This window comes from Galeopterus variegatus, unplaced genomic scaffold (genome assembly GCF_000696425.1).
Source record: "Galeopterus variegatus unplaced genomic scaffold, G_variegatus-3.0.2 Scaffold1647, whole genome shotgun sequence".
Lineage (NCBI taxonomy): Eukaryota > Metazoa > Chordata > Mammalia > Dermoptera > Cynocephalidae > Galeopterus > Galeopterus variegatus.
Window position 1 is genome coordinate 22,028 of NW_007727758.1, and position 25,760 is coordinate 47,787.

Genomic DNA, 25,760 nt, shown 5'->3' on the forward strand with positions numbered 1-25,760 from the left:
GCTCCCGCGCCTCGCTCAGCCAGTGAGCGGGAACCGGTCTGTATGTGGGATCCGAACACTCGGGCAGGAGCGCCGCCGCGCTTCCCAAGCGGCGCACTATCCAGTGCGCCACCGGGCCGGCCCTACACAATGGAATTCTACTCTGCTATAAAAAAGAATGAAATACTACCATTTCCAACAACATGGATGGACTTAGAGAAAATTATATTAAGTGAAACAAGTCAGGCACAGAAAGAGAAATACCACATGTTCTCACTTATTTGTGGGAGCTAAAAATAAATAAATAAATAAATATACAAACAAATGGGGGGGGTGGGGAAGAAGACACAACAATCACAACAATTCTTTGAACTTGGTAAGGTAAGTGAACAGATATGTTGATGGGTGGGTTGGGGGGAAAGGAATTGGTAAAGGGACATGAAAATCAACTACACTGTATATTGATTAATTAAAATAAAAAAAATAAAAATAAAATAACAGCTGCCTTGATATCTTTGTACTGTTTGATCCATGATATGTTTGAACCACAACATATCTTATTATTATTATTATTTTCTTTTTTTTTTGACTGGTAATGGGATTGCAACCCTTGGCTCGGTGTCGTCTGCACCACGCTCATCCAGTTAGCACACTGGCCATCCCTATATAGGATCCAAACCCATGGCCTTGGCGCTGCCAGTACTACACTCTCCCGAGTGAGCCACAGGGCCAGCCCATGAACCACAACATATCTTAAAGTCATGATTTTAGAAATTTTAAATGATTATCTTCACAAAATGCTTCTGAATTATATTATCAAGTCCTCTAAATAACATTCCAGTTGAGAGCTCTGAGAAATAGGAAAGACAGATTTTGGCAACAACAGTGGCTCATCTGAAAATAGCTATTATCCAGATAGTTACACTTCTTACCAGCTGAGAGTCTGAAGCAAAAATCTTGAGTTTTGTACCATTTTCTTTGATCTCATTCATCAGTTCAGTAAGAATGTAAGTCTGTGCCAAGTTCTAAAAGAAAGCAAAAATCCTCTGATTCAGTTTTAACATGACTCTGACTTGATGGAATAAATACTCTCTCAAAGTTTCAAATTTCATCTACCACAGCAAAAATGTCTATTTAAAAAAAATTTTTTTTTTAGTTGAATTGAATACATTTTTTTTTTTTTTTTTTTTTTTTTTTTTTTTTTTTTTGTCTTTTGTCTTTTTTGCCGTGTCCGGCAACGGATTGCAACCCTCAGTGTTGCCCCCGTACCGGACCGGGACCGGCAACGGGATCGCAAGCCTCGGCGTTGCTCCCACGCCTCGCTCAGCCAGTGAGCGGGAGCCGGTCTGCACGTGGGATCCGAACCCTCGGACGGGAGCGCCGCCGCGCTTCCCAAGTGGCGCACTATCCAGTGCGCCACTGGGCCGGCCCGAATTGAATACATTTTACTTTTAATAAAGGTCACTACTACTGCTAGAGCCATGGTGTAATACACAGAAGACCTTTCAGAAGCACTGTGTGAAAAGAACATGTATGTATGTGTGTGATGATAGCCAAAGATAGCCTAAAGCAAACAAAAAGAAAACAGAGAAATTGCTAGAGAAACATTTAGCAGTCATCTGACAATGTACAGGTGTGCCAATGACCATATAAATTATAACAGTCTTCCATTTTACAAAGCTTTCTGACACTTACCTGCACAACTGCATTAAAAAAGCAAGTATTTCCTAAGTTCATAATTCCTTTTACAGATGGTACACTGCTGCCTTTTCTTCCCTTCTTTATTTCACCTGTTTCACATTTTTCTTCACAAAGTTTTATGAATCTAGAAAATACACCTACAAGTTAGAGAAAACATAACTGACATGAGATTTAAAATTAAATGTCACTTGACACAAATTAATTATTTAAAATTAAGAAAGATTGTCTCCCTGCATCAGTGTTCTTGAAGAACAAGAATACAAAAACAAATGTCTTTGGTTTTATATTTTACTGCTAGAACAATTTAAATTCACTTTAATATATAGATCTATACCTCACACCACATTACAGAATAAATTCCAGATTAATTTCAAAAATCAAATGTAGGGGCTGGCAGGATAGCTCAGTTGATTGGAACGCAGCCTTGTAACCACCAAGGTCAAGGGTTCGGTTCCCAGCAAGGGCAAGCTGAAAAAAAAAAAAAAAAAAAAAATATATATATATATATATATATAACTAAATATAAAAAATATAGTCAAAAAACCTGTAGAAAAGATGTAGTTTCCAAATACCATTCCCCACTAAAAGGAATGAGGACTCCATGAAGAAAAAACTGATTATGAGCCTCACGCGGCAAAGATGCAAAATAATCCCATAACATTTTTGTTGTGCCAGATAATAGGAGAAGTGATCAAAAAAAGTGAAGGAGGTCAAAATACATAGGCACTATATTGAATAATCTCCCACTGGTCCAAAGTGGGACAATTTGACCATTGAAATAAAGGTAGTGTAATAGATTATTACTCACAGAGTGGGTCTGAATTGACAATAGATTTTTGTTTTATTACTTAAAATTTGTTTTCCATTGAAACATATTGATTGTACATATTTATGGGGCATAGAGTTATATCTCAATACATATATACAATGTGTGACGATCCAGATAATAGATTTTTAAAATGAGGAAAAAAGGGAGGAAACTTTCTTATAAGAGAATGCCAACTGGAGGATATGCAGAAAGGGGAACCTTTCTATACTGTTGGTGGGACTGTAAATTAGTACAGCCATTATGGAAAATAGTATGGAGTTTCTCAAACAACTATAGATAGAACTACCATAGGATCCAGCAATCCCACTATTGTGTATATACCCAAAGGAGCGGAAAGCATCACATCTGACGGATACCTGTGTTCCCATGTTTATCGCAGCTCTATTCAGAATAGCTAAGATACAGAACCAACCTAAATGTCCATCGACAGATGACTGGATAAAGACAATGTGGTATATATGCACAATGGAATACTACTCAGCCATAAAAAAGAATGAAAATCTGCCATTCGTCACAGGATGGATGATTTTGCAGAAAATTATGTTAAGTGAAATAAACCAGGCACAGGAAGAGAAATACTGCATGTCCTCACACATAAGTGAGAGCTAAAAAAATAAAGAAAGAAAGAAAGATACAACAATTACAATAATATGCTGAACTTTCAAAAGGAGAGAAGAGAACTGAGGTTACCAGAGGTGGTAAAGGGGTTGGGGTAAGAGAAATTGGTAAAGGACCATGAAAAATGACTGTATTGTATAATGTTGAATATACTAATTACCCTGATTTGAGCATGACATAATGCACACAGGTATTGATACTTAACTCTGTACTCCACGGTTACATACAATCAAGTATGTTTCAATAAATAAACAAACAAAAAACTGGTTACTAGAGGTAGGAAAGGGGAGCAGGGAGAAGAAAGTGAGAGACTGGTTAATGGATTCAAAATTACAGCTAGGGGCCGGCCCGGTGGCGCACTGCTACAGTGCTCCGCTTGGGAGCGCGGCGGCGCTCCCGCCGAGGGTTCGGATCCCACATACAGACTGGCCGCTCACTGGCTGAGCGAGGTGCAGGAGCAACACCGAGGGTTGCGATCCCGTTGCCAGTCCCGGTCCAGTACGGGCGCGATACTGAGGGTTGCGATCCATTGCCGGTCACAAAAAAAAAAAGACAAAAAGGAAAAAAAAAAATTACAGCTAGATAGAAAAAATAAATTCTACTGGTGTAGTCAACTCAGAAATCTATAACTGACAATGATTTACTGTGTGTTATCAAAGGAATAGGAGAGAGGAGATCAAATGCTCACACCATGAAAAAATTATTGAGTTTTGCAATGAGTAATATGCTAATTTCCCTGATTAGATCACACATTGTATACATATATTGAAACATAACTGCAATCCATAAATATGTACAATCTATTTCAATAAAAAAATTTTAAAACAGAATGCCAACTAAAAACCACAAAAGAAATGACAGAATTAGGAAAATCACTGTCTGATAGTGACAATTTTATGTGTTATTCTTATAACTTTTCTCTGAGTTTATTTTGTTTACTTATTTATTTATTTTATTTATTTTTTTTGTCTTTTGTCTTTTTCCGTGTCCGGCAACGGATCGCAACCCTCAGTGTTGCCCCCGTACCGGACCAGGGACCGGCAATGGGATCGCAACCCTCGGTGTTGCTCCCGCGCCTCGCTCAGCCAGTGAGCGGGAACCGGTCTGTATGTGGGATCCGAACCCTCGGGCGGGAGCGCCACCACGCTTCCCAAGCGGCGCACTATCCAGTGCACCACCGGGCCGGCCCTACTTATTTATTTTTTGGGTGGCTGGCTGGTAAAGGGATCCGAGCCTGTGACGTTCTGTTAGTTTAAAATTGTCAAAATTAAAAGCTTAAAAAATAAAGCTGTATAATAATACAAAAAGCAAAATAACTAAGTATATGATACATATGTGTATCTTTTAGACTTACCAGTTTGTATAATTAATGCAGATTTGAAAATTGTATTGTCCATACGTTTTTAATAATATGAAAACACAGAATAATTCCTAACATTTATGAACTGACATGGTTGACTGTATCTATTTAGCAGCAGATTACTCTCTGAATCAAAATCGTAAATAATTTGAAGTTTGACAGGGAATTCCCAAGTTCTCAAATGTTTTGGTATTAACTGGATGTTCTTTTAAATTCCTTTCAACCCTCAGATTTTATAGTGCTTTACTAGTATATGTTTTATTCATCTAATACTGACATGCTGCCTTGTGTTACTAATAAGCATTTAAATGTCTGGCTGATTGATGGACATAGTGAATGTCTCTTACTACTGCTCTTTCTTCCACAGGGGTACAGTGTTGGGGAGAACATACCCAATAAAAATTCAACATAGGGCCAAGCCCGTGGCACACTCGGGAGAGTGTGGCGCTGGGAGAGCAGCAGCGCTCCCGCCGTGGGTTCAGATCCTACATAGGGATGACCGGTGTGCTCACAGCGCTCACTGGCTGAGCGCGGTGCGGCTGGTCTCAAAAAGGACAAAAAAAAAAAAAATCAACATAAATGAAAATCTAAAAGATTAAGCAGCAGATCCAGTAGAATTTTAGACTTCTTACATCTCTGCGAGTTCTTAAGAGGAAATTAGAAACCTCCCCCCACTTCTGTAAATAGCATTAAGGGGGATGAACTGGGGTGGAGGCAGTCCTTTTCTCAGGACAGGAGCAGAGAGCAAACACCATAAAGAGAAACTTTAGTCTCAAGTAGGGACGGCTTAATGGCATGCATATCCTCTTGGTTCAAATATGGCCTGAATGGGCACCTGTGACTTTTGCCAAAGAAAAAAGCACCTAGATATGGGGCTTTGTATCCATCAAATTGGGGTTAACATATTTTCTCAGAGTTTTCATAAGGATTAAATGAGCTAATTATTGCAAAGCACTTGGCATGTAAGCTGTGTGTCTGAAAAACAGACCCGAGACCCCACACCAAAAATGTTATTTGTGCCAAAATCCATATCTTCATGAGCCATCCTTAATGTCCATTGTTTATCTGCTCTCATTTTTTTCTTCTTTCATTTTCTGTATATTCTAGGTATTTTTTCCTCAGGTTTAGTTCTTATTTCTGATTGGATTTTCTGGACTGCTAATGTGTTTTGCCTTATATTTGTTTTGTGGTTTTCATAATTTCTTGGCTTTTTTTTTTTAACATGTGGAAACATCTCATTGAGAAAAGTAAATTGAGGATTTCTAAGCTGTTTCCTTCATTAAGCAAATCTATTTCATGGGAGAGATTTTTCTTCCAAGTTCTAACAACTTTTCTCTTATCCTATGCTGCATTATTTTTCTTAAGCCTTATTACCTGTTTTTTTCCCTCCTTTATTCCTATTTGCTTACTCTTGAAATGTTATTGGTTGTTATAGGATATCTGTTGTCCAGGTATTAAGGAGTTATTTTTAATTCCCAACCCCAGAATTCTAAATTAGTGCAGAAAAGAACTAGGAAGACTGGTCGGTCTCTTCTCCTGTCTTCCAGATATTAAAATAAGTGATAAGAAATAAACCCCACACTAGCTCTTGGGGGCAAAGGCCAGCAGAATCAAAGAAGCAGGCTACTGAAGCTTAGAGGCCAGGATGGAGAAAAGGAAAAGGGGGAAGAGGCTAGACAGTATTCAAACCTGCAAATGTACATAAAAGCAAACAAAAGAAAGCCATCAGTACAGTACGTAGGAAGTACTACACAAACAAGAGGAAGCCCAATATGGATACTGGCTGGGTTTGCAGACAGAGCAGTCTGCCTCTTGTTTATATCCAAGACCCCCAATAAGAGGCTAGAATAGGCAGGTTTCCGAGTCTTATTATAGCTGTTGTCAATACATGGTTTCATAGTGATTTAAGAGACTTAAGATGAAAGAGTAATTAAATCCAAGCATTACTACATCTTTTTAGGTAAGGCTGTTAACTCTGATTTTATGCTTACAAAACTCAGTCTCTGACAGGTTGATTTGCCCAAGGTCATGATGATTATCTTCCGATTATAAATCCATTGTCATTTTACCACTTAAATTCTCTTTAGTGATTATGTACAATGAGAATTATAAAAGACAGAAGAGCAACATTCTTACAGATTTGGGTACATGCAACACTGAACAGATATGACTCCTCATAAGTATTTCCTTTACTTAACATTCTTAATAAATGTTACCATACATTTTTTTATTTATTAACATGAAACCAGAATGGTTGAGGGAAATAAACTACAAATTATAACTATATATAACTATATAAAATATATATACATTATTCACTCGGAAAAATATCCCAAGAAATAAATAATTTAATCTTGCAAAAACAAATAGCATTTTAAAAACCATAATATGCAAATGATTTACGTATCTGTGTACCACATTTATCCATCAGTTTTCAAAACATCTGGGATAGCATCCCAAAGTAAACAATGTTCATAAGACCATCTGGACAAAACTGCGGGCAAAAAAAAAGCATAAACATATGGAAAAACAGATTTTCCCCTTCCCTTCAGCAGTAAGGCATGACAAATGTCAAACCTAGATATATCCACGCTTCACTGTGCGATGCTTTTCAGCACCACCTGGCTCTCCATGCACAGCCACCAAATATGGACAGCACTGCCAGAAAGAACATATCCACAGGGCAATGGCAATAAAAATAGTTTATTTCATGGTTAAATAGCCACTTCACACAAGTGGAAAGGGTCTGTTGACTTTTACATGTAAGTTGGTGAGAAAATGTTCAAAATTAACTATGCTATTAAACTTGAATATTAAACATCAGATAATTTAACTGGAAAATAGAATATTTTCTAAGAGCTAAGTTTTTATTTAAAGTAAAAGTACAAGTTTATTTTACTAATTAGCCCATTTATAAAATGTAACAATTTAAATAGAATTGATTTATCAAATATCTATTGTGTGCCAGGTACTGCATGAACTATTTATAGTTATTTATACTTAATTGCTTATGATTTATGACTAGATAAGGAATTGATACATAATAAACAGCACAGACATGTTAAGCCTTAAATTTATGATAATTTAAGATTATAAACTGAATCTATAGATACACACACACAAAAAAGATTATAAATTATGATAATCTCAGTAAAACTTAGAAACTAAGTATACATGTTGTACATTTGTTCACTAAGAAACTGTCAGCTGAGAGTTTAAGATTCTAGTTTAAAACGGGGGTGTCTTAATCAGTCTCTCAATTATTTGACATACACTCAGGCATGTGTGTTAATAAAAAGCAATTTATAACTTCTAATGAAGAATGATTAGTGGACCCTTGGTTTTTAGAGACAACAAAGATTTCTCAATCTGACAGTACAAATATTTAGATCATATTCACTTTCAGAACTCCCTTCTTCCTTTACAAACACAGAACCAAATATACCAAAGACTGAACTTCAACATGTTTTCAATTATAGTATAATTAAAAGGACAAAGCTGCTACAGCAATAAGAAAAAAGACAAACTATACAAAGTTTTGATTATCATTCGTTTTGTTCTCAAGTTTTATCCATACCTATAAAAAAGTGGTGCCCATAATTAGAGTAATCACAGAATTTCAGGATTATTTTATCAAAAGGGATTTAATCTATTCCACCTTACTTTTATTACCTCTACATTACCAACATTGTCATTAGATAAACCTTTACATAATAAAATAATATAGAGCCAGCATGCAAAGAACATTGAGAGAAAACTTCGGGCATTCTAGCTCAATTTTTTAAAGCTCTTTTACATCTCTGTTGTTTACCTTTAAGCCTATAATGAGAGTATTCAAAGAATAACTGGTTAATTAAGAAGGCCTGATAGGTTTTATACATACTTCAGGTCTTGCAAGACAGAAAACTGGCTCAAGTGCCAGCAAAGCAAAATCAAAAACATTCTTAACTAAGACAATTTAAAAAGTAATCTTCAGTACCTCAAATTTTTTGTAACACTTAAAGATCCTATAACTATCTTTTTTAAAAACCAAGTTTAAGGACATTAAATCATAAATATTTTTAAAAGTTTTAAGTACTAGAAAACTTTAGGTGAATATCTTTATAATCTTAGACAGCAAAAAGACTTTTTTTTTTTTTTTTTTTTAAAAATGACCAGTAAGGGGATCTTAACCCTTGACTTGGTGTTGTCAGCATCACGCTCTATGAAGTGAGCGAACCAGCCACCCCTATATGGGATCCGAACCCATGACCTTGGTATTAACAGCACCACACTCTCTCGAGTGAGCCACGGGCTGGCCCACAAAAAGACTTTCAAAGCATGACTCCAAAGGCTAGAAACTATTACAGAAAAGACCGATGGACCTAGCAACAATGACATTAAAAACTTCATTATGACTAAACTATAAACAAAGTTAAACACAGAAAAATGGGCACTGTTGTCAACTATACCCTTTGTATAATCTTTCTGGAGGGCAGTTTAACAACAGTAATCAAACTTTAACATGTGCTTAATGTGGCCAAAAGATTCTAAAAATTTAACCTACAAAATAAAAGAGCAAGTACCTAAAGATGTAGCTTTCTTTATCATGGGAGAAAATTGAAAACAACCAATAGTGGGTGTGTTGCCAAGCAATATTAAATTGATGTCTCTTTTTTCTCAAAGGTATAATAAGTACTTGTGAATTGCCTTGGTTAAACCAGAAGGAGAACACTGGTTCTTTTCCCTATAGGTAAAAATAAGTTGTTTTTTAAACATCCAATGTCTTTTTTGCCCCTAACCCTTGTATACACGGAAGTAACTTTATAGTACTCATTTTTTTTTTTTGTCTTTTTTCGTGTCCGGCAACGGATCGCAACCCTCAGTGTCGCGCCCGTACCGGACCGGGACCGGCAATGGGATCGCAACCCTCGGTGTTGCTCCCGCACCTCTCTCAGCCAGTGAGCGGCCGGTCTGTATGTGGGATCCGAACCCTCGGCGGGAGCGCCACCACGCTTCCCAAGCGGCGCACTGTAGCAGTGTGCCACCGGGCCGGCCCAGTACTCATTTTTAAAAATACAAATTTCTTAGGAGCATGACTGTCACTTTCTAGCAGAACTGTATTAACTTTTTAAAAAAAGTATTAAATCACATTCAAATTGTGACTGTAAAAGGTCACAATATTATTTATCTTCAGATAAAGTTTCAGATCCCAAACATACCATTTACTTTATTTAAAAAAAAAAAAAAAAAAAAAAAATATATATATATATATATATATATATATATATATACACACACACACACACACACACACACACACACTTTACAAATCCAGAAGAACCAACATAATTCATATCTTTTGTATACCAGGAGCAGAAGTTGATTGAATTTAACGGAATATAATTTTTATATCCTCTTTAACCTTGTTAAAAATGGCATCCCACCGGCACTAAAAATATGGGCCAAATTTACTGGTTTGGAAAAAAAATATATGGGATTGTCAGTCATCTATCTAGTTCACAAAAAGCAAACCAAAAGTTACTCTATTTTACAAGTATTTGTAAAATATTTCAGTGACATTTACAAAACTATCACAGTGACAAACCTCATGAAGCTTTCAGAGAACACTGATCCACTTTAAAAAAAATTTTTTTTTCAGTGCAGGTTTTATGTTCACAGCAAAATTGAGAAGTTACATAGATTTACCATATATCCCCTGCTTCCACACATGCATAGTCTCCCCATTATCAACGTCCTCCACCAGAATGGTTCATTTGTTGTAACTGATGAACTTACATTGACACATCATTATCATCCAAAGTCCATAGTTTATGTTAGGGTTCACTCTTGGTGGTATAAAGTCTATGGATTTGGACAAATGCATAATGACATGTATCCACTATTACAGTATCATACAGAATAGTTCCGCTACCCTATAAATCTTCTGTGCTTTGCCTATTCATTCCTCCCTCCCACCACCCCTGGCAACCACTGATCTTTTTACTATCTCCAAAGTTTTTTGGTCTATTATTTTAATAATACAAATTTCTAGGTGGGTCTCACAAGAATGTTTATTTGCCCTTTTTAAACCTTGTGTTACATACGACCTCTTCATTATGTGCATGGGGAAGAGGGAAAGGGGAATGTGTAGAAAGTTTTGGGTTTTTGTTTTGTTTTTTAAGCAAATATTAACATCAGATGTGAAATCTACACAGCTGTAAGCATTCTTCTGGGAACCTGCACTGGGGTTCATCTCAACTGCTTAATGCAATTACCTAAATCAGTCATGTAGTATTAATGTAATTTGCTCATTTCTGCAGCCGAAAAGAAATTTAATCTTTAAAGAGTGAATAAAAAGGAAAAACTTGCTGCCCCACAATTTCCCAACCTTGGAACCAAGTAATTAGCTCACCTGTTTATTCGCAACATCTACTAACTCCCAGTTAAGCATTAGCCTTAGAAACCTTTTTAGTCATATGATAAATTGAAATTAACATAATGAATGTACAGGCACATAATATTTGTCTCCATACTACTTACAAGCCAAATGATCTATCTAAAATACAAAACTGACCATTCTTTTCTCTGCTTAAAATCTGTCAGTGGTAGGACTGGCCAGTTAGCTCACTTGGGAGAATGCAGTGCTGATAACACCAAGGTATCAGCCACCCCAAACAAACAAACAAACAAAAAATCCTAACAGTGGTTCCTCACTGCTATCAGAACAAACTCTAAACTTACAGGGCCCTTAAATATCTGTTCCTACTTAGCTCGCCTCTTGCCTCTCACCATCCCCCAACACCACAATATTCAACCTTCCAGCTGTATTAAATTCACTGAACCTACTGCGCTCACTCATCAATGAGCTATTTCATCCGCCTGGAACACATATATCCCTTCCCTTTCTGCCTAGATAATTTCTGGATATCCTTCAGCTATCGGCTCAGAAGTCTATTCCTCTAAATAAAATTTTTCTGCCTCCTTCAGTCTAGGTTAGACACTATTGCAAAGTGTTCTCAAGGTCCCTGGTACTTGCTCCATCACAACACTATTTAAACAAGCAACAACTAAGTATGATTTGTCTATATTCCTGAATAGACCAAAAGATCAGTAGTGACAGGAACTGGGAAGTAGATCTGTCTCATTCACTACTGCATCTCCAACATCTAGTACAGCATCTTGCATAAGGTAAAAACTCAAATATATTAGAAGACTGAATTAATGAATAAAATATTTTTGATATTAATATTCAGCGTTTGGGGGGATGAAAGTGTAAAGCTTATCTATTTACTCCCTCAGTAAAATCTGGTCACATTCTAGTTGGGTTCAGTTCAGCAAGGATTTCCTGCCTACCCACATGAGAATCAAAAATATAAGCCAGAGTCCAGTCCTCAAGGAACATACAGCTGTTTTTTAAAAAACTTATTTTTTTTTTAATTTTACTTCTCAAAATACGTTGCAGTTGTTTTTCATGCCCCTTTACCTGTTCCTCTCCACACCCTCCCCTACCCGCCCCCCATCATATCTGTTCACTTGACTTAAATAGTTCAAAGAATTTTTGTGGTTATTCTGTCTCCCCCCCCCCTTTGTTTGTGTGTTTATTTATTTTTAGCTCCCACAAATAAGTGAGAACATGTGGTACTTCTCTTTCTGTGCCTGACTTATTTCACTTAATATAGTTTTCTCTAAGTCCACCCATGTTGTTGCGAATGGTAGTATTTCTTTCTTTTTTACAGCAAAGTAGTATTCCATTGTGCAGATGTATCAATTTCCTTATCCTCTTCTCAGATGATGGACATCTGGACTGGTTCCAGCTCTTGGCTATTGTAAATAGAGCTGCAATAAACATTGGAGTACAGGTGTCCATTCAGCATGATGATTTCCATTCCTCTGGGTATATTCCCAGCAGTGGAATTGCTGGGTCATATGGTAGATCTATCTGTAATTGTTTGAGAAACTTCCATATCATTTCTCATAAAGGCTGCACCATTTTGCAGCCCCACCTACAGTGAATGAGAGTTCCTTTTTCTCTGCAACCTCACCAGCACTTATCATTCTCAGTCTTTTGGATGTTAACCATCCTAACGAGTGAGATGGTATCTCAGTGTGGTTTTGATTTGCGTTTCCCGAATGCTGAGTGATGTTGAGCATTTTTTCATGTGTCTGTTGGCCATTCGTATATCTTTCTTTGAGAAATGTCTATTCAGCTCCTTTGCCCATTTTTAAATTGGGTTATTTGTTTTTCTGCTGTAGAGTTGTTTGAGTTCCCTGTATATTCTGGATATTAATCATTTGTCAGATGTATATTTTGCAAATATTTTCTCCCACTCTGTTGGTTGTTTTTTTTTACTCTGTTGGTTGTTTCTTTTGCTATGCAGAAGATTTTTAGTTTGATATAATCCCATTTGTTTATTTTACCTTTAGTTGCCTGTGCTTTTTGGGTCATATTCATGAAATCTGTACCCACCCCTACTTCATGGAGTGTTTCCCCTATGTTTTCTTTAAGGAGTTTTATTGTTTCAGGATGTATATTTAATTCTTTAAGCCATTTTGAGTTGATTTTGGTATACGGTGAAAGATATGGGTCTAGTTTCATTCTCCTACATATGAGTATCCAGTTTTCCCACCATCGTTTGTTGAAAAGGCAGTCTCTTCCCCCATATGTCGATTTGCTGCCTTTGTCAAAGATCAGATGGCTGTCGGCATATGGATTGATTTCTGGGTTCTCTATTCTATACCATTGATCCGTGTGTCTATTTTTATGCCAGTATCATGCTGTTATTTTGGTTATTATAACTTTGTAATATAGATTAAAGTCAGGTAGTGTTATGCCTCCAGCTTTATTTATTATTATTATTTTTTGCTCAGGATTGCTTTGGCTATGCGCCATCTTTTGTTGTTCCATATAAATGTCTGAATAGCTTTTTCCATCTCAGAGAAAAATGTCATTGGAATTTTGATGGGGATTGCATTGAATCTGTAGATCACGTTGGGTAATATGGACATTTTCACAATGCTAATTCTTCCAATCCAAGAGCATGGGATATCTTTCCATCTTCTTGTGTCCTCTTTAATTTCTCTCAACAGTGGTTTGTACTTCTCTTCGTGGAGATTTTTCACATCCTTGCTCAGCTTTATTCCTAAGTATTTTATTTTTTCGGTGGCTATTGTAAATGGGCTAGCTTTCTTAATTTCTTTTTCTGCATGTTCACTGGTGGAGTATAGAAATGCTACTGATGTTTGTGTGTTGATTTTGTATGCTGCAACTTTGTTGAAATCATTTATCAACTCCAAGAGTTTTTTTTATAGAAGCTTTAAGCTGTTCAATATATAGGATCACATCATCCCCAAAAAGGGACAGCTTGACTTCATCCTTTCCAATATGGATGCCCTTTATTTCTCTTCTCTGATTGTACTGGCTAGTACTTCCAACACTATGTTGAATAGGAGTGGTGAGAGTGGGCATCCTTGTCTAGTTCCTGTTTTTAAGGGAAAAGCTTTCAGTTTTTCCCCATTCAGGATGATATTGGCAGCGGGCTTATCATATATGGCTTTAATTATGTTGAGATACTTTCCATGTATGCCTAACTTGTAGAGAGTCTTTATCATGAAAGGATGTTGAATTTTGTCAAATGCTTTTTCAGTATCAATAGAGATGATCATGTGGCTTTTGTATTTTCTTTTATTCATGTGGTGTATTTATTGATTTGCGTATGTTGAGCCAACCTTGCATCCCTGGGATGAATCCCACTTGATCATGGTGCATAATTTTCTGTAGGTATTTTATTGAAGATTTTTGCATCTATAATCATCAAGGATATTTGCCTGTAGTTTTCTATTTTTGATGCATCTTTGTCTGGTTTTGGTATCTGGGCATGTTTGCCTCATAGAATGAGTTTGGGAAAATGGCCTCTGTTTCAATCTTTTGGAACAGTTAGTAGAAAATTGGTATTAGTTCCTCTCTGAAGATTTGGTAGAACTCTGCAGTGAACCCATCCGCTCTTCGGCTTTTCTTTATTGGGAGCCTTCTCGATACTATTTTCAATCTCTTTATTGTTATTGATCTGTTCAGATATTCTATTTCTTCTTGGCTCAGTTTTGGTAATATGTATGCATCTAGAAATGTATCCATTTCCTCCAGATTTTCAAATTTGTTGGCATATAGATGTTTATAGTAGTCTCTAATGATTCCTTGTATTTCTGAGGTGTCAGTTGTAATATCACCTTTTTCATTTCTAATTTTTGTTACTTGGGTCTTCTCTCCTTTTCTTAGTTAATCTTGCTAAAGGTTTGTCGATTTTATTTATCTTTTCAAAAAACCAACTTTTTGTTTCATTGAACTTTTGTATTGTTTTTCGTGTTTCTATTTCATTTAGTTCTGCTCTGATCTTATTTCTTTCTGTCTCCTAACTTTAGGTTTGGATTGTTCTCCTTTTTCTAGATCTTTAAGGTGAAGTATTAGGTTATTTATTTGCCATCTTTCCATTCTTCTGAGGTAAGCATTTAATGTGATAAATTTCCCCCTTAATACTGCTTTTGCAGTATCCCACAGGTTTTGGTATGATATGTCATTACTTTCATAAGTTTCAAGAAATCTTTTGATTTCCTGTTTAATTTCTTCTTGGACCCACATGTCATTGAGTAGAACGTTGTTTAATTTCCATGTGTTTGTACAGTTTTCAGAGTTTCATTTATTATTGATTTCTAATTTTAATCCATTGTGATTGGAAAAACTACATGGAATCATTCCAATTTTTTTTGAATTTAGGACTTGCTTTGTGACCTAACATGTGGTCTATCCTGGAGAATGTACCATGTGCTGATGAGAAGAATGAATATTCTGAAGTTGTTGGATGGAATGTTCTGTAGATACCTGCCAAATCCAATTGGTCTAAAGCATTGTTTAGATCTTGTGTTTCTCTGTTGATTTTTTGCCTAGATGATCTGTCCAGTGATGAGAGTGGGGTGTTCAGGTCCCCTGCTATTATGGTGTTAGTGTCTATCTCTTTTTTTGATCTAATAGTGTTTGCTTTGTAAATCTGGCTGCTTCGACATTAGGTGCATATATATTAATGATTGTTATGTCTTCTTGATGGATAGATCCTTTTATCATTGTATACTGGCCTTCTTTATCTCTTTTTATGGTTTTTACTTTAAATTCTATTTTATCTGATATAAGAATAGCTATTTCAGCTCGTTTTTCATTTCTATTTGCATGATATATCTTTTTCCATTCTTTCACTCTTAGTCTATGTGTGATTCTAGTCAAGTGATTCTCCTGAAGACAGCATATTGTTGGGTCCCTCTTTTTAAACCAGTCGGTCTGTGTCTTTTGAATGGGGAACTTAATCCCTCTACATTTAGAATTATTATTGAAAGGTATTGATTTATTCCTAGCATTTTACCAATTTTTCTTTAGATGTCTTAAGTGTGGAACATATAGTTTTAATAGAGAAAATAAGACATGCACATGAAAGCTAAACAACACAAAACTGTTATTAGATTTTAAAGTGTGCTGCATAGACACTGAGTGTCAAAGAAGAGCTAAGGATTGGGAAAGCATCCTACAAGAAGAATTTGAGCTGAGCCTTAATGGACAGGTAAGGCTGTTTTGAAGACAAAACAGAAAGACAAAAACGTGCTAGTTCAGCAGTTCTCACAGTGGGTCTGACACACCCTCCTCCTTTCAAGGGTCCTTAATATGAAAATACTTATGACAATAACCCTAAGATGTTGCTTTTTTAAAAAAAATGTTTCATTCACTCAATTCTACAATGCCATATTCCAGGGGCAACAAGGCATGTGATATCACAAGAGATTGAATACAGAAGCAAATATGAGAATCTAGCTCTTTCTAAGCCAGATATTAAAGAGATTTGTAAAAATGTAAAACAATGTTATTTGGTAAGTTTTGTTTTGAAAAACAGTTATCTTTCCTAAAAATATGGTATTTTTGTTAACAACATTGAATTATTTTTCAGTGAAAATTTACTTTAGTTTTAATTTCTACTGATAAATCTTGATAGATATAACCTATATAACCAAACCTCTGTGAGTCCTAAATAATTTTTTTAAGAGTGTAAAGAAGTACAGAGGCCAAAAAAGTTAAGATTTGTTGAGCAGTTGTTTTAAGACATAGATAGAGCACCAGCCTAGATTCGGTGTAGATAAGCCATGAAATTAGACTAGTCTGCATAACTTAAAAATGGGTTTAAAGTACAGGTACAGGCTTTCTTCTTATTTTTACTTAGAATAAAAAATATAAAAAAAAACCTTTTAAAATCATTTTTATTCTTCCACCCAAACACAATATACAGTTTCATATTCCTTTTGATTTGTCATATACAGGCATTATTATATTTCTATAGTCTTCTCAATTATCATTTAAAACAACTGCAAAATCATATTCAGCATTCTTACAAATCTCAATAGCAACTTTCATATTTGGTTTTCAAAGTATTTTCTAAAAATACGAGGGCTCAGGCCGGCCCGGTGGCGCACTGGATAGTGCGCCGCTTGGGAAGCGCAGCGGTGCTCCTGCCCGAGGGTTCGGATCCCACATACAGACCGGTTCCCGCTCACTGGCTGAGCGAGGCGCGGGAGCAACGCCGAGGGTTGCGATCCCGTTGCCGGTCCCCGGTCCGGTGCGGGGGCAACACTGAGGGTTGCGATCCGTTGCCGGACACGGAAAAAGACAAAAGACAAAAAAAAAAAAATACAAGGGCTCTTCAAAAAGTTCATGGACAGATTCAAGGTTGGCTGGTTAGCTCAGTTGGTTAGAATGTGGTGCTGATAATACCAAGGTCCAGGGTTTGATCCTTGTACTTGTCAGCCACCCCCCAAAAAAGATTCCATGAATTTTTTTTGAAGTACCGTTGTATACTAAAGCCTCACACAAGAATGAGTGTGGCAGATTACTGCCCCCAAAACTTACTTCTAGAATGCCAAGGGATCTTATTTTAAAATCAAACTTGCCTGAGAGATCCTGTAGCTTGACTCACACAGATGACATTTTGCCCTAGAACTTCTGGAAAACCATGAACTCAGAACTACATATCTCCCCAATTTTGAAGATTTTACTCAAGCTCACTACCTCAAAAGCCCATGTCCCACCTCCCAGGTGTTACTCAAGGTTCCATAAACACAACTAAGGCTTATATTAGTGCTTCCCACCACCTGAAATGATTTCTTCTCTCATCTCCACCTGTCCACTTCATCCTGTAAGGGTCAGCTTGAAAACAAGCTTATCCATGATCCCTTTTCAGCCCCTTTCAATTGAACATTTTATCTCTCTTTGAATATCTGAAGAACTTTGAAAATGTCACTTAAAATAGAAAATTTATTGTTTGCATTATCATTACCTTCTTATCTCTCACTTTCTTTCAGGTCTTAAGCCTCTTAAGGATATCAATCTTATCAGGCTTATCAATCTCTATTCCCTTAAAGCACCACAGGAAAGACAAGAAAGCACTAAGGAAAAATAAGGCTCAGATAAACTGTCATCTGCCTGAGGTCACACAGCTAGTGACTGAGAGTTGTGAATGCCACATCCCCTGACTCAAAGCCCATGCATGTCCTTTCTATCATACTATTCCATGCTCCCTGCTTAGCATCCTTTTTGTAATAAATATTCAAGAAATCTGTAAAACTAAATGAAAATCAGATGGCTTTGTTCTTATGGGAAACTTTAAGGTTAAAAAAAAAATCCAGAGAAAATAATTTGTCATCATATCTCTGCATATCTTCTTATTACAGCCAAAAAACAAAAAAACAAATTTAATGTGCAGTTTTCAAGAGACAGTATTAAGACCAACTTCAGCTCCTGAAATATTAAATATCTTTTACCACCACCTGTTTCTGATTCTTTATCAGAGCCAAATGGGAGCTTTGACCAGTATGACTGGACAGAGTAAGAATTTAATAAATGTTTGTTGAATAAATAAATGAACAAATGACAAAATTAGTCACTTCTTTTGCTGTTAAGAAGCCTAACTCCTCTAGTTCCTCCTCCAATCTCTTCACCATTACTATCTCACTAGACTGAGAGATAGCTGACAAAAACAACTGTATTTTGGGCTATAGGAAATACAGCTGGCAACCATACTTTTACATAACTTTTCAGTTTCTGATACCACTTACTAAGCAGTTCAATTCTGCTTCAAAGGCATCTCAAAACTATCATGTCCATTTACTCCCATTTGGTTAGTTGTGCAATCAAAATCCTGAAGTTTCTCCTTGATTCCTCCCACTCTCTCACTCACTACATCTAATCTACCCACTTTCCACCAGAGTTTCTACTAGTCCCTCGCCTGCCCTACAATAAATAACCTCTATTAACCTTCTTAATGATCTCCCCACCCTCACTCTTAACCCCATATAGTCCATTCTCCATAGAGCAATCAGTTATCTTTGTTTAGGAAAACAAATATGAATTGTGTTAATCTCCTGCTTAAAACACTTCAATAACTTCCATTAATGCTTCCAATAAAATAAAAATCTTTCACCATGGAATTCCTTATGTTATCCTTCATGAGCTGCCCACCTGCCTCACAACTTCATCTCATAACTCTCTTCATCTTCATAACTCTCTCCCAACAAACCACACTTCAGCCATAGTGGCCTTTCTTGATCACTGTGACTGCTAGATTATTCACTGCAATCTGTTCCTTTCCTTTGTAGCATTTGCCAGAAGGTATTATATGTTTGCTTGTTTTTTGTTTGTCTCTCCCCCACTATTCTCCAAACTCCAAGAAGGCAAGATAAACTATTTTTGTTTTACTACTGTACACTGAATAAAGTATAATACCAGGCATATGGGAGGTACTAACTATTTTTGGATGAAGAAACTGCTTCCCTATTGTGGCGTAATCCTGCCCAACTATGCCAATTTGCCATGCCACGGCAAAGCTATGGCTAGGCTAAGGCCTGGAATCTCACACAGCACCAACTGTCTAGCTCTTAATCCTGTTTGTGACACCAACTGTAAAGCTAGGTGACCAAGCCAGTTGTTGGGCTCTTTTACCTGCCAGTAATACTGCACTGACTGGGCCGACTGTCGAGCTAAGGCTGGGTCTGGAGCTCCCAGACCCCTCAAGCCTATTCACAGACTGGGTCACAAACCCTTCATATGCCAGGCCGGGTCACCAGACCCCACGCACGCCAGGCTGGGTCACCAGATCCCTTCACACAGGTCTATGAGCTAGGTAACCGGCCAAAAGGTACTTGGAGCCATAGGTTGCTGTGCCGGGCGGAAGCCTGAGGCCAATGCCCGCCCACCTGCTTCACTAAAACTCCGCTCTCTCTCTCTGCAGAACACAAGAATAGCAACAAAACTAAAAAGATACATTGGTGCGCACGTCATGCTCTAATTCCACACACACACACACACAATTTGCTTACAAAGGATGTGAACCACAACCAACCTGACCCAAGCTGAGGGCCCTGACCAAACTATTTTATTTTCCCAACACCTATACACTCAATTTATATTAACATATATATTACATATTAGGTAACAAAGTATACAGTTTAAAAAGTAGAGTATATAATATATATAATACATAACTGTTGTATAATAAAGGATTTGGCCAGTCTTTGTCCCAGGTTCCTGGGAAATACCCTCTAAATCCTTGGAATTTCCACAGTGACAGGAGTGTCTGTTATCAAGGGTGGGCCCCTCAGACCACCATGTTTGTTTACATTAACAAAGTGTCTCATTGTGGGCCCTGAGACAGTTTATACTAAAAAGGTGAATCAGGATGGGGGCTGGCCTTGCCAGAAAAACAAACCATATGATTAGGGGGTTGGGGAAATGAAGATTGAGTTAAATCAATGGGGCCAATGATTCAATCAATCATGCCTAAATAATAGAACTCCAATAAAAACTCTCAACACCAAAGTTCCAATGAGCTGCCCTGATTAACAATACTCTGTGTGTATTGTTAAAATAGATGGGGGGAGAGAGGGCAGGTCCTTACTCCCTGTGGACAAAGAAGCTTCATGTTTGGGACCCTCCCAGACCTCCACCTACATGTCTCTTCTTTTGCTGGTCCTGATTTGTATCCTTTTCTGCTATAATAAAACTATAAAATATCAAAATTTATAGGATGCAGGGCTCATGCAGTGCTTAGAGAAAAATTTATAATTGTAAACACCTATATTAAAAATCAGAAAAACCTCAAATCAGTAAACTTCTATCTTAAGAAAATAGAAAAAGTAGAGCAAACTAAGCCAAAAGCAAATATAAGTAGGAAATGACAAAGATTACAACAGAAATACATGAAATAGGGAATTAAACAATTGAGAAAATCAACAAAATCAAAAGTTGATTCTTTAAAAAGATCAACAAAATTTGCAAACCTTTATCTAGACTGACCAAGAAATAAAGGGAGAAGACCAAAATTACTAAAAACAGAAATAAAGTAGGGGCATTATTACACTGTCACTATGGCTTTTTGTGGTGCTAAGATTTAGTTTCTTTCTCTTTCTCATTTGCATTTTTGTTCTACTAGTGGGTTTTGTTCTTGTGTATTAGTGACAGTGATTACCATTTTTCAGATTCCAGATGCAGGACTCCCTTGAGGCTTTTTTGTAGGGCTGGTCATGTGGTGGTAAACTCTCACAGTTTTTGTCTGTCTGGAAAATATATTACTTTCCCCTCATTTCTAAAGGATAGCCTTGCTGGATATAGTATTCTTGGATGGCATGTTTTTTCTTTTAGTATTTTGAATATATCATCCCATTTTTTTCTGGCCTGTAGAGTTTCTGTTGAGAAGTCTGCTGTCAAAGTATTCTCTAATTTCTCTGTGATTTTTTTTTTTATCCATTGTTTATTTAGGAGAGCGCTGTTTAATTTCCACACATATGTGAGTTTTCTAAATTTCCTTCTGTTATTGTGGTCAGAGAACATATTTTTATAATCTTAGTCTTTAAAAAAGAAAAAAAGGAAAAATTTAAACAAAAATGTTCATGGAATGATTCCCATTATCTTTCAATTCTATTCTTCCACAAACTTTTTGAAATGTCCTTATGTTTATATTGTTTTATTGATTTTTTATGCAATTTATGTTGCTAAACTTAGATATTTAATTCCTGTTCCTGATTTCTTTTTATTAAGAGGACTTGTTGATTTGCTCAGAAATTAATTTGCCTTTGGAAAGTTTATTCATCTTCTTCTGTTGAAATTAATTTGATATTTATATGTTTTTAGAAGACTTTAGAGAGTTATTTCAAATAATTATAGATTATAAAATGAAATACGTAAATTTTAATAAGTTAAACACCTCCAGTTTTTGTGAAAATTAGAAACCCTACTTTCTACAGAGTATTTTGTTATTCATCTGTTATTCAGTTTAGTATTTGTTATTTGAACAAAATGTGTATATTCTTGTTATATTTAAAAATAAATAAAAAATAAAAAGGTGGGGTGGTAACAGCGATGAGAGGTTCTTTTCATCTGTGAAGCCTTTGTCAGCTGAGATGACTCTGGTGCGCTGCTCTTACAGCAGGGTGGATATACTCTTGAAAGACAACCCTAAGGGGTTTTCTAGGGCCACCCACTACCTCCTCTTCTCCCACCGAGGTCAGAGAACAGCTCATATATAGCCCACTTGCAGCTCTTAGGTATAATCTCTAAGACTGGGAGCAATAATGTACATTTGGTGAGTGTGGTGGTTGTAAAAGGTGGCTCAAAAAAAAACTAATAATAAAGTAAAACTTTATTTGTAAGTATAGCACTTTCCTGAGTTCTCTGACTCATTCTGTCCAATTACAGAACATGCAGTGGTAGTGGGAACCCCCAAAGTTATAGCCATTTGGCCGGAAATACAGTGGCCTGGAAACGCTTGAGCTTGTGCCTAGTGTCTGAAGCGAGGGCAGTCTTGTGGGCAACTAAGCCCTTAACCTGTGAAGTCTGACCTAACTCCAGGTAGTGTCAGAACTACATTGCAATTATTTAATAAATGATAACAGATACCATTTCATAAATATGTGTCAGGCACTATGCAAGTTATTTTACATACATAGTTCTAAATCTTTAAAAAACATTATCTCTAAGCTTCACAATAACCCCACAAGATAGAATTATCCTAATTTGGTAAATAAGGAAACTAAGGAGTAAAAGCTGCATGGCCAATAACTTGGGGAGTCTAAATTCAAACTCAGGACTGTCTGACTTAGAAGCCCATGATCTAGTCACTACATATATACTTCAGCTTCTCATATTGGTTATGTAAATACATCATAAGATTGCCACCTAAGAATGCATGATGTTCACAATATTTTTACTCAAATTATAGACTGACATGTCATAGTAAAATCTAAGGTACTCTTTATCAATTTATGAACTCTATATAAAGTATGAAATATCATATTTTAATATAAATTCCTTTAGCAATTGCTTAACTTACTTGTTTGTGTTTTAGAAACATGTTTCTGGAGAAAATCAACTATCTGAGCCAAAACCTTCTTATTACAATGTGTTGATAATTTTTCATCACACTCGTAACACCTGAAAAGAAATATAAAATTTAAGCAAATATTATGAAAGCACTTTCAGAGATTTTGCACACTAGGTAACAAAGTTGGTATTTAACCTCTTTGTCTTTAAATTACATGAGAGGAAATACAAAGGGGAAGGCACCGGGTGAGTCTAGAGAAATAAGCAGAGAACAGTTCATACAGAGCTTTAAAGCCAAATGAAAACTTTGGCAATTTATCTTAGTATAATGAAATGCCATGAAGGGGGTTTTAAGCAGGGCAGTGATATGACCCAATTTATATTTTAAAAACATCGCTCTGACTAACATGATAAACTAGATTGAAGGGCATCAGGAATAGAAACAAATTGGTATAACAGCATCAGATCTGGAGAGAAGTGAAGACATTCCTACACATATTTTCAGGTAGAAACAGTAGTGAATTAGATATAAAAGATGAGGGAGATGGAAATGTCAAATAACTGCCATGGGAAGGGAGAAGCAGTAAGGGTATGTCAGTGATTCTCAACCAGGAGCAATTCTGCCTTCCAGGTGACATCTGGCAATGTTTGGAGACATTTTTGGTTGTTTCCTGGCTGCTACTGGCATCTAGTGAGTAGAAGCCAGGGATGATGCTAAACATCCTACAATGCAGAGAACAGCACAACAAAGAATTTATCACAACAAAGAATTATCAGTTCAAATGACAACAGTACTAAGATTGAGAAATCCTGGTGTAGATGAAACAAGACTTGCAGTGAGTTGATAATATTTAAAGCCATGTGACAGGTACAGAGAGATTCATTATACCATTTATCTACTTCTGTTAAAGGGTTAAAATATAAAATAAGATAAAAAGGGAGAGACAATAACTGCCAGGATTGTAGAACACTTGATTACTAAGTGATGGAGGTGCCACTTATAGAGATAGGAAAGACTGAATGACATGGCTGTTTTATTTTGTTTGGGGCTTATTTTGAGGTAGGGGATTAGGGAAGAGATTTTCAAAAGCACATTCCACTTCAGAATACTACCCTCAATTAAGTTTACTCATTAGTGAGTATATTATTAAGATGTTTCTTCTATCTATCTCTTATCTTTGTCTTCATGAGATCCAATGATCATATAAGAATATGTGTTTGAAAGTGTTTTATAAATTCCATAACTCTTAGAGGTCCTAAGATCATGAATAGCCCTGAACTAGATTTGGGTTCCTTTTCTGAACAGCACTCAAAATTCAATTAAATATTTACTGAGTACCCACTCCACTGGTTGTCAAAAGAAAGAAAATAGGATAGATAGATAAAATAGATAGATAATCAATCTGTGAAGAAGACAAGTCACAGAGAACATTCCCCAAAACATCTTTTCCAATAGACCATGATGGAATTCAAACAATTTAATTAGAGTTACCAGGCTTACATTATAATAGGTGTTCAATATTTACTCATGTTATGATTGTCAAAAATAAAAAAATAACAATTACTCGTTTGAAAAATATTGAAATGTCAAGAAATTTTTACTGATATTACAACTTAATTTTTATTTATTTTAGAACATATTGTTTTAACTTTGAGAGTACAAAAAAAAGCAGGCTGGCCAGTTAGCTTAGTTGGTTAGAGGCCCGTATTATAACATGAAGGTCAAAGGCTTGGGGTCACCTTATCAGACAGCCACCAAAACAAAACAAAAAACAAACAAAAAAAAAGCAAGTAAATAAAAACCAGCATGATGGCAGTGAATATGGAGAAAAGAGGACAGCTCAAGATAATTTAATTCTAGTTGTTTCCATTAGAAATAACAAAAAAAATTTTTTTTAATTGAGCATTTACTGTGTTCCAGGAACTATTCCAAGTGCTTTACATGCATTACTTGGTTTAATTCCTCACAAAAATCATAAAAGTAATATTTTTAGATAAATATCTTTATAGAAGTATAATTTTTTTTTTTTTACAGCTGAGAAAGGTGAAAAAGGAGTAGTGTAATAAGAATAGTGTGATAAGAGTGTACACAAATCAGTAGTGTAGGGATACTGTAGGCACTCAAGCAGGGGGCATTCCCTGGCAATATGGCACCCTTCTTCTCCGCAGTAAACAAGCCCGCCAGCGCCAAAACCCAAGCCCACCAGCGCCAAACCTCAACCAGTCACAGGTCAAGGCTCACCTCCCGCCCAGCCCCGTCCAATCAGCTACCGCCCCGTCCACCCCCTATCCAAACCCGGAACACAGCTCCTTATAAATATACGCGCAGTCCTTGAATAAAGCGGAACTTCTCTGGTGAACTGCCAGCCCAGGTCTCGCGTGCCTCCTTCATTGGTGCCGAAACTTGGGAAGGAGTTCACCTCGTGCCAGGGGACTCCTTCCTTGGACTCCTCCGCGACCCCTGGGACTGACAGTCCGCCCTCGTCTATTTTCTCTGGCGCTGACTTCCTTCACCCACCACCGGCTCATCCATTAGGTAAGCCCCCTTTACTTTTTGGCCAGGCTTGTAGATTATTTAAACCGTCACCCTGACCTCATTCCCCCGTCCCCGGAGGCTAAGTTCCCATTCTTCTTTCTTGCTCTCTCTCTCTCTCCCCTCCTCTCACCTACCTCTCTTAATCTTCCTCCTTCCGGGTCCAGGACCCCCACTAAAGCCTAGCGCTAGGTTCCTTCAGGCTCCGGGCCATTGCCCTAGAGAAGTGAGGGTCTAGGTGACAACCTACACCTGCCTTCTCTCCTGGTTCGTACTCGAACCCCTCCCTTGAGACTGGCGTGACTTATTGGGGACGCCCTCTGGGTCTCGTCTTTCTCATCCAGCCGAAGGACTCACCTCT

General features: G+C 36.8%; 1 protein-coding gene across 1 annotated transcript in view; it reads right to left on the bottom strand.

The window, feature by feature from the left end:
- LOC103594920 (ubiquitin carboxyl-terminal hydrolase 45-like) overlaps positions 1-25,760 on the bottom strand; it is a gene marked incomplete at its 3' end in the record, with an annotated part of 60,840 nt that overhangs the window by 17,348 nt on the left and 17,732 nt on the right. Inside the window, exons 5-7 of the mRNA XM_008578209.1 lie at positions 22,877-22,977; positions 1,675-1,817; positions 912-1,004 (exon numbers count right to left, since the gene is read on the bottom strand). Coding sequence (XP_008576431.1) covers positions 912-1,004; positions 1,675-1,817; positions 22,877-22,977 — 337 coding nt within the window. The remainder of the gene's footprint in view (positions 1-911; positions 1,005-1,674; positions 1,818-22,876; positions 22,978-25,760) is intronic.